This window comes from Balaenoptera ricei, chromosome 16 (genome assembly GCF_028023285.1).
Source record: "Balaenoptera ricei isolate mBalRic1 chromosome 16, mBalRic1.hap2, whole genome shotgun sequence".
Lineage (NCBI taxonomy): Eukaryota > Metazoa > Chordata > Mammalia > Artiodactyla > Balaenopteridae > Balaenoptera > Balaenoptera ricei.
Window position 1 is genome coordinate 62,773,823 of NC_082654.1, and position 10,019 is coordinate 62,783,841.

At 53.8% G+C, this 10,019-nt stretch overlaps 1 protein-coding gene across 1 annotated transcript in view; it reads right to left on the reverse strand.

Moving 5' to 3' along the window:
• Positions 1-10,019, reverse strand: part of CDH23 (cadherin related 23) — a 452,031-nt gene that overhangs the window by 25,947 nt on the left and 416,065 nt on the right. Inside the window, exons 39-43 of the mRNA XM_059900605.1 lie at positions 7,905-8,126; positions 7,493-7,612; positions 6,656-6,836; positions 896-1,029; positions 120-329 (exon numbers count right to left, since the gene is read on the reverse strand). Of these exons, the coding sequence (XP_059756588.1) occupies positions 120-329; positions 896-1,029; positions 6,656-6,836; positions 7,493-7,612; positions 7,905-8,126 (867 nt within the window). The remainder of the gene's footprint in view (positions 1-119; positions 330-895; positions 1,030-6,655; positions 6,837-7,492; positions 7,613-7,904; positions 8,127-10,019) is intronic.

A 10,019-nucleotide genomic window follows, 5' to 3' on the forward strand; every position in this document is an offset into this window, starting at 1 on the left:
CTTGAGGAGGAAGTGGAACCAACAGAAGCCCAGACAGCAGAGTAGAAAAGCCCCTAGGGCAGGGTCCTGTTTTTTAGGAAAAATCCTGGGGGCTTCCCTGGGGTCAGACCCAGCCTTACTGTGGCATTGATGGAGAAGGCCCGCTCTCGGTTGCCTGCAGTGATGTTGAAGGTGAGGAGGGCGTTGCACCCGCTGTCAGCGTCGCTGGCCAGGATACGGGCGACGAAGCTGGAGACGGGGATGTTCTCACTGATGGTGACGTTCATGGGTAGGTTCAGCAGCACGGGGTCGTTGTCGTTGATGTCCAGCACCCGGATCCCCACCAGCATCTGGGGCACATCAGGGAAGAGGAGGAAGTGAAGGAGAAGGACCAGGAGAAAAGGGGGCGCGGGGGAGATGGAGGAGAGAGGGGAGGCAGAGAACGGGATGGTGGACATGGCGGCCGAGGAAGAGGCAAGGAGGCAGGTGGAGTGGGATAGCAAAGCGGTGGTAACAGAGGAAGGAAAGGTGCAGCTGGTCGTGGGGAGGAAAGAGGAAGCCCAAGAAAATGATAACAAAAAAGGCAAGAGGATGAAAACGAGGATAAGAGGGAAGCAGGAAAAATAGAGGCAGGGGCGGGATGGAAATGGCAGAGTGACAGGTGCAGAGGCCTGGCTGACAGCACAGCCTCCCCAGGGAGCTCCGTGTGGCCGTGGCTGCCAGGCCCCAGGTCCAGCCTCCACGGGTGAGCCTCACGAGGCACTCGCAGGTCTGGTAGGGGCCCTGAGGGCCGGGACTGGCTCCGGAGCAGCCTGAGGCTGCTATGGGCACGAAGGTGGCAGCGTTTATAGGAGTCTCTATGGAGAGTTCAGGGGGCAGGGAGGTGTAGCCAGTGGAATGGGGCCCCCAGACTCACCGTGGAGCTGAGCGGGGGCACCCCCCTGTCTCGAGCACAGATGGTCAGGTTGTAGAAAGCACTGGTCTCCCGGTCCAGCTCCACATCCTTCCGGACCCGCAGCACCCCTTCCACGGGAGAGATCAAAAACTCCCCTGGGTGTCACCCAGGAGAAGCCAGGGTTAGCTGAGAATGGCCAAGAGTGGTGGAGGGCCCAGGCCTTTCCCTGCTTCCTCTAGTGAGCCTTACTCACCATGGTCAGGGACAGCTGGGGCGTGGGCCCTCCAGCACCCCCTGCTTCAGACCCTCATGGGACCTGCCAAGGGCTGGGAAGTGCAGGAGGCAGGAGAACAGATAACTCCTAGGGGTACAAGCGGGCAGGGGCCCACTCATGCCCTGATAGGCCTGAGATGCCAGGCCAGGGACCCACCTTGGGTAAGACAGTTATGTTGAGAAAGTGAGGGCTCCCTTTCTACACAAGCACTCTCTTTGTCACCACTATTGATCTGAAATCAATTAACAAAGGTGTCGGAAGCTTTGCCAGGTACGATCCTTTCCAGATACCACATCTTGTAAAACAGGATATTGCGGAAGGGCAAAGCTAACCCCAAAGGGACTCCTTGCTAGTGGTGAGGCACTGGGGCAGGACGGAGTGGGAGGGATTGAGGACAGGGAAGCCCCCAACTGCCTTCCATTCAGCCCTGGTATGGAGCCACATGGAGCGCAGCCAGGGCTCTCCAGGTCTATGGCCATCCCTTGGCCCCTAGTTGGCCCTAATTTCCTTTCTTTGAGGTTGCTGAGGACCCTCAGCTGGCCCTTTGGCTTCAATCCTTGTCTTGGCCTGGCTGAGGGGCCAGATGTCCGAGGATGTCTAGAGCAAGAACCTCAGATTCTCAGGCTCTGAACTGGAAGAGACCTCAGAGACCATCCCGTGTCCTTTGGAAAATGAAACGGGAAAGAAGGGTGATGACTTGTTAGAGCCCCCATAGCAAGTAAACAATAGAACCCAGACTCGAACCTAGGGCTCTGCATCTCAGCTCACTACATCCATGGGACTTAGCACTCAGAGCTGACCAGGGTGGGAGGGATAAGAACAGGGAGGGGGTGGAGGAGAAGAGCAGAGGGGCAGGATGACAGGGGAGCGAGTGGGGTCCCAGTTGGATAGGAGTGCTCAGGGGGCTGAGGAAAGTGAGGGAAGATGAATGAGGGAGGAGGGGAGAGTGTGAGGAAGAGGGGATCATCTCTATGCACTCCCCCAGGAACTGGGAAGAGTGAGAAAGTTACTTCCTTCACTTTCCCTTTTGACATCTGGGGGAAAAGGCTTAGAGTGGGGCAATGACTCGCTCACAGACACACAGCACGCAAGGGTGCGGCAAGGACAGAGGCCCGAGCTCCCCAACGATTTTCCCTGCCTGCTTCTACCTACCTCACAACTCCCTGCCCCTTCTGCCTGCACATCCTACCTCACAACTCCCTGCCCCCAGCTCCTACTGCTCTGATTTACCAAAACAGCCCCTCCGCAGCCCACCTGCAGCTGGGATTTCCCACCAGCCCTTCCGCTCCCAGCAGTCCTATGGGCTACACCCTGCTTAGAGGGGCGGAAGCCACTTGAAGCAGGATTTCCTGAGGCTGATAATCCAAGGTCTCCAAAGAACAGGGGATTCCCTTTCTAGGGGTTTCCCAGCCCTGTCTCAGCCCCTGGCCACATGCAAGCAGGTGGCCAGCTGCCTTCTCTCCGAAGCGAACCACCCCGTTGATGGAAGGGAAGAGGTTCCGAAGGCTCACAGGAGTAGGCCTGAGGTGCTGGGGGCTGGGCCCAGGCTAGACCCCCACAAGGTCAGCTCAGTGGGGGAGGTAGGCAGGTCAAAGGCCCCCAAACGGCAAAATGCCCTCCTCAGCAGCTTGCCCCGGGGCCTGAAACCCCCAACCTTCCACTCCTTCTGGAGATAGAGGGTTAAAAGCAGAGGCTTCCCATCAGTCATATCCCGGTCTGCAATGCTGACTTCACTCCTATGTGCCCTTGGGCATGTGATTAAATCTCACCTTGATGTTCTCATCTGAAAAATGGGCTAATAAAGAGGTACCATAGCAGGGTTGTGCTGGTGCTGGATAAGGCCCAGTTCACCTTGTGTATGCTGGACCCACGGCAGCTCTTTGTATCATTAGGGGCATCCTGAAAGGGAGCCCAGGCAGCCCTGTGAAGGAGCTGGGGGCTTACACGGAAGATGAGGATGTAAGAAAGGGGTCCAATGAGTGGACCTGACCAGAAAGGGCCGCTGGAGTTTCTGAGAAGGCCGGGATAGAGGGGGAGAGGCGCAAGTGACATGGCCTGTTTCCCAACCGTTCTTTTTTTTTTTTTGGCTGCGTTGGGTCTTCACTGCTGTGCGCGGGCTTTCTCTAGTTGTATTGAGCGGGGGCTACTCTTCCTTGCGGTGCGTGGGCTTCTCATTGCAGTGGTTTTTCCTGTTGCGGAGCATGGGCTCTAGGCGCGCGGGCTTCAGTAGTTGTGGCATGTGAGCTCTAGAGCACAGGCTCAGTAGTTGTGGTGCACGGGCTTAGTTGCTCTGTGGCATGTGGGATCTTCCTGGACCAGGGCTCGAACCCGTGTTCCCTGCATTGGCAGGCGGATTCCTAACCACTGCGCCACCAGGGAAGTCCTCCCAACTGTTCTTTGACCACGTGTCTCCTTGCAGCTTAGTGGGGCTTATAAGAGCCCAGGCAGCCCTGATGTCTTCCCACCAGCAGGAGCCCCCTCCAGGTTCAGGCTTCAGTGGTGGGAAGGTGACCTTGAAGCCGGGTGGCTTGGAGTACATCCTTTCACCCGTGGTGTCGCTAAACTGGCTTTCCAGGAAAACAGCCCTGATTTATAGTGTTTGTCAGTTTTTCAAATTACCAACATGGTGTCAGTGAACCCGGAGGTGAGGAGAGAGGTGGGGAGTGGAGGTCGTGACCCGGGCGAGCCACTCCGGCACAGCACTAGGTCATCCCCCTCACCCCGCCCAGCCTCTGCTTATCTCCTCTGGAGTGGGGGCAGTGCTCCATGATCCCCAAGTTACCTTTGGGCTGTGAATGTCTACTCTTCCTTTCCAGGGGGAGGGAGCCCCAGGCCGGGTCCACCTGGGGAAACTCCTGGCCCCTCTCACTCCCCCAGGGGCCTGCCTCTCTGCCTGCCTCTATGAGGCCCCAAGTTCCTAGGCTGGCCCCGATCCTGTGTGCACTTAACCTGGCAGGTTCTGCTCAGGACTGCAAAGGCCCGTGGCAGGGAGCAGTCTGCAGTTTGCTGGGCATGAGTGTGAGCCCTGAACCCTGGAGGTGGGCGCAGAGAGGTTCCCTTCCTGGGAGGGGCTCAGCTGCCCACCCAGCGCCCACCTGTCAAAGCAGACTTTGGCATCCTCCTGAACAGGAGCAGGACTCCCATGAAATGATACCACCGCTGTGTGTGTGTGACAAGAGCACAGGAGAAAGGCCCATGCTCTGCTGGTTGCAGAGCAGGAAGGCACAGTGCCTGGCCAACGAAAGGACTTTTGGGACATGAAAGGGTGACATGTCAGAACAGAGTGACCCACTGCAAGCTCTGGACAGCAGGGGCTCCAAGCCTGGCCCTACAGAAGTGGGTTTGTGTTTTTAACCTCTTAATTGAAAATTCATCCCAGGTTCTATAACCTCTCCTCTGCCTGCTGTGTCAGTGTGCTCCTCTCATCTCATGCCTTCAAATATCTCTGGGGTGACTACTCCCAAATACCCCTCTCCACTGCAGACCTCTCTCCTGAACTCCTGGCTTGTACATCCAAGGCCTATCTGACATCGCAAACCTAACCTCACCCTCCTCCCCACCGCCCCACCTTTCCTGCTCCTGCTGCAGTCTTCCCATCTGCTAACAGCACGGTTGCTCAGGCCAAAACCTTGGTGTCATCCTTGACTTTCGCTTACATCTCACATCCAATCAGTCAGCACGTCCTGTTGGCCATCTATGGAATATACCAGAACTCTCACGATCTCCAGTGCCGCTTCCCTGGTTCCAGCTACACCATCTCTAGCCCCAGTGACTGCAACAGGCTCCTACCAGGCATTCCCTAACCTCTATGGTCTGGTCTGACCTCAGGAAATGGAGTGCACCTGTTGAAATCTAAGTCAAATCACATCCCTCCTGTGCTCAAAGCTCTCCTACGGTTCCCATGTTACTCTGAGAAAAAGCCAAGTCCTCATAACGGCCTACAAGACCCAACATCTGTCTCTATTACCTCTCTGATCTCATCTCTTCTTACTCTTCCCCTCGCCTGGCTTCATGCCAGTCACTGGGCCGCTTTGCTCCTCTGTGAACAAGCCAGGCACACTCCAACCTCAGGGCCTTTGCACTTGCTGCTCCGTCTGTCATGCTCTTCCCTGGATGTCCACATGACCCATTCCTCACCTCCTTCAGGTCTTTGCTCAAATGTCACCTCCTTGCACAGGTCTTCCTTGAGCATTCTTTCTAAAACTGCAGCCTTCACCCTGGCATTCCCCATCTCCTGGCTTTATATTTCTCCATAGCACTTAGCACCTCCCAATAGACTAAGTTGTCTGCTTAACCAGTTATGTTCATGGCCTGTATCTTCCAACTGGAACATATGTTCTATAAGGGCAGGGATTTGTATCTGTTTTTTACCATTCTGTATCCTCAGCATTTGGAATGTGGTCAGCAAACATGTTCAATACATACTTATTGAGGGCTCAATTAAAAATCAGGATGTTTCACAAAGATTTGGATTTCCAGCATTTCTTTTAAAAATGGGAAGGGCTCCCCCGCCCCAACCCCGGGGCCTGCATTTCAACATGCCCACAATCGGCAAGAGCGGAGCTGTGGCTGCTGCAGTCCCCACTACTCCCTATTCTCTTGCCCAGACCTTTTCTCCCATGTGTGCTCCCTGCATGGCCCCAGTAGGCCTTGACTTTGGGATTCCTACTCTACAAAAGTGACTAAAAACTGGGCTTCCCTGGTGGCGCAGTGGTTGAGAATCCGCCTGCCAATGCAGGGGACAGGGGTTTGAGCCCTGGTCTGGGAAGATCCCACATGCCGCAGAGCAGCTGGGCCCGTGAGCCACAATTACTGAGCCTGCGTGTCTGGAGCCTGTGCTCCGCAACAAGAGAGGCCGCGATAGTGAAAGGCCCGCGCACCGCAATGAAGAGTGGCCCCCGCTTGCCACAACTAGAGAAAGCCCTCGCACAGAAACGAAGACCCAACACAGCCATAAATAAATAAATAAATAAATTTAAAAATGGTCCACATCAAAAAAAAAATCTTTAAAAAAAAAAAAAAAAAGTGACTAAAAACTATCCTGAGAAATTGCTCTGGCCAGGCAAGCCCTGCTCTTCAACTGAGGAGAACAGTCGGGGTAGCTGTGAAGGCTATTAAGGGATGATGAGATGTGCAGAGAAATCTGGGTGCTCCCTGCATGTGTGCATCTGGGGGGTCCTGAAGGTCTGGGGCAAGGATGCTCGTCTTTCCTCTTGCCTGGAGCCTTTTCTCTGGGTATGACACAGGGGTGTTTTCTATCAGATTCTCAAAGGAGTCTGTGACCTTCCAAGGCTACCGGCCTCTGCTCCCAGATTTCAGAGTGTTCTCACCATATTCCTGGGAGAAGATTATTTCCATCATCTTATGGATGGGGAAACTGAGGCCCCATCACACAATGGTGGGGCTAATTGCCCTGAGACCTCCTTTTTCATCCTGTTCCTGAGTGGGGTCGGGGAGAGGCCCACTGGGTCATGCCACCCCCATCACCCAGCTCAGGCCCCACTCACCCAGAGGGTCTCCATCCACGATGCTGTACTCCACCTGCCCATTGGGGCCCGAGTCCCGGTCATGGGCCAGGAAGGTCCACACTCTGGGTCCTGGTTGGCCCTCGGTGACATCAAATGGTCCCTCGTAGTCTCTGGGGAAGGTGGGCACATTGTCGTTGATGTCATTCACGTTCACAAGCACCTGAGATGATGGGTGAACTTAGTCAGGACTGCACCCCAGCCAGGCCTGTTCATCTGTAAACTAGATCTGATAATCCTGCCTCATAGGATGATGGAAGAATCATACTGTTCAATGGAAGTGGGAGGGCTTTTTAAGCTATTCATGTGGATAAGTTATTGTTATTGTCAAAGTCTCTCTATGGGCATAATAATGTTACCAATAATAATGCTATGAACTTCTGTTTATTACTGTACTATGGTCATCTTTCTTCTGGTTTCATTTGCTCCTCCCACACCCTGAAACAGTTTTTTATTATCCCCCCTTTACAGAGGAGGAAAGTGAAGCTCAGGGAGGTTAAGTGACTTGCCCAGAGTCACACAGTTAGGAAGTAGAGGATCAGGGACATGAACCCCTGTTGGTTTGACTGGAGTTTGTGCTCTTCCCATGAAGGGGAGGAAAGCAGGTGTCATCATCTATCTGATAGCTGCAGCCACACAGAGAGGTTCAGTAACCCCCTCAAAGTCACACTGCAAGTTTGGGTGAGTTGCTGAGAACAGGACAGGGCTCGTGGATTTAGGCGTTTCTCCTGGAAACCCCGCCTCCCCACAGGACCTTTCTGTGACCTGTCCTACCCCACCCCCAAGTTGGGGCTGTGTCCCATCTACCCACCCACCCACCGTGGTGGTAGAGGTGAGGCGATGGGACAAGATGGGACACTGGTCCGTGGCGGTGACGATCAGGGTGTAGCGGCCATGGCTGATCTCGTAGTCCAGCTCCTTGGCAGCACGGATGACGCCCTGCAGGATAAGTAGAGGGGACGAGGGTGGATCAACAGGTGGTGGGTCTGGGGCACCCTCTGACCACCCCAGGAGGGAGGTAGGCCCTAACATCCTGGCCATAACAGGGATCCCCTGCTGTCCTCTAAACCGGGCCCCACCCAACCATTTCATCCTCCCGTACTGGCTGCCCCCCCAGTTTCCTCCCGGACTCCATCTCTGCTCTGCTCCCACCCCCATGGTGTCACTGAGCTCCCCTCCCATCCCTTTAGCCAGCTGACCCTCTTTCTGGACCCCGCCACCAGCCGCTGACCGTGTGCCTGTTGATGCGAAAGGTGTCGATGATGTTGCCTGCAACGATGGCATAGGTAACTGTGCCGTTGGGCCCCTCATCCAGGTCTAGTGCCTGGATGGTGACGAGGCTGGCATTGATTGTGTCCGGGCCCTCATCCAGTAAGATCTCGTAGTGGGGCTGCTGGAACACGGGCGCGTTATCGTTCTCGTCCACGATGGTCACGTACACGTGGGTGGTGGCCTATGGAGAACAGCATGATCAGGTTCCTTGGTCAGCTGGCTAGAGGGTTTGAGGTGGAGCCAGCTGGATGTATTCCTAGGCTGCACTTACTCAGTGTGATCCAACATGGCGAGGGAAAGGGAGAAGGATGAGAGCGAGGGAAGTCACAGGCTGATAGAGGAAATCACAGAGGCTCTGTCAAAACCAAGCTAGGTAACTGCTTAGGTACAAGATGGCACTTGTACCACCACTCTTATTGTCCATGACATCACGAATCAATCATGGCACTGCTGAGGCCAGATGCAGCCTCAGGATCCTTGTTAGCACACAGATCTAGTGATTATAATTGGCATATGAGATGAACTCCAGTAACTGCCTCCAGGCAATAGCTTTTTTTTTTTTTGAATTTTTGAATTTTATTTATTTTTTATACAGCAGGTTCTTATTAGTTACCCATTTTATACATATTAGTGTATATATGTCAATCCCAATCTCCCAATTCATCACACCACCCCCCTCTGCGACTTTCCCCCCTTGGTGTCCATACGTTTGTTCTCTACATCTGTGTCTCTATTTCTGTCCTGCAAACCGGTTCATCTGTACCATTTTTCTAGGTTCCACATATATGCGTTAATATACGATATTTGTTTTTCTCCTTCTGACTTACTTCACTCTGTATGACAGTCTCTAGATCCATCCACGTCTCTACAAATGGCCCAATTTCGTTCTCCAGCCCATAGCTTTGACTGGGCCAGGGCCTTACTGACCCTGGGCCTCCTTCCAGATCACAAAAAGCAAGAATGTGATGTACTCAGCCCACCCTTTTAAGCTTCACCCATTGTTCATGTAAATGGAAGCAATGCCTATTTTCAGCATTTTTGAGAGGAAGGACATTGGGTTTGGGGCTACTACACGTGCAGAATTTGTTGAGCTGTGAAAAATAAAGCTCATAGCGCATGACTTCACTGCAAGGACAATTTCACTCCATATTCTCCTGTGATTGGCCATTTTTGGCTGATGCTTGGTCCAGTCAGACCACAGATAATATTTAGCCAATCGAAAGTCAGCAAGCAGCACTCAAGAACCATTGAGAAATGGTTGATGTGGCACTTCACAAGCAGAGGAGATAAATGGAAGAAAGAAATTAGCCATGTGCTGGTATTCTGTGTCCCTCGGCTGCCCTCCTCTCTTCTCTGCTTCTCTACCTGGGAGGATGTCCTCTGTGGACTGCCTCACCTGGGCTCCTTTGCCATCTGGCTTCCAGATGGTTTGGCCAATGGGAGGTCCCGGCAGAAGACAGGAGGAGAGGTGGTGGGGGCATTTCTGCCTCACTCCCTCCTTTCCTCCCTGTAGTTCTGCCAGAGGCTGTGTTTCTCTTGCTGGGTGGCCCCTTTTTCACGCCTCTGGCCCTCACTGGGCTCCAGTCACCTCACGCCCTCTTTTTGTCCTTCTGCACCCGTGGGTGATAATGGCTTACTGCAGTTTTTAGTCTATGGGTGCTTCACCAGCCCTCTGTAAACAGTCCCTCCATTAAACTTTCTTCAGTTGAGCCCTTTCTGAGTGTGCCTTCTCTTTCCTGCCAGGACCCTGACTCATACAAACTGTAATTAGTGATTAATATAAAATAATAAGGTTATAACAACTTCAAAAACATCTGGGTAGAGAGAATGTGACCAGGCCATTGCCAAGGGCAGGGAACAGAAAGCAGGTGGTGCAAAAAGCTGGATGTAGACAACTTGTGTGCGCCTTTTCTGGGGTCTGGCTGGCTCTGGAACCACCTGTGGAAGGATGGACAGATGGACAGAAGACTGTCACTGCCCCTGCGGAGGGCATGAGTCCCCTGAGCTGCAGCTCTAGATCTTGGCAGGGGGAGGGGTGGGGGGGGGGTGGGGCATGTTAGGTGGTTGCTGGAAC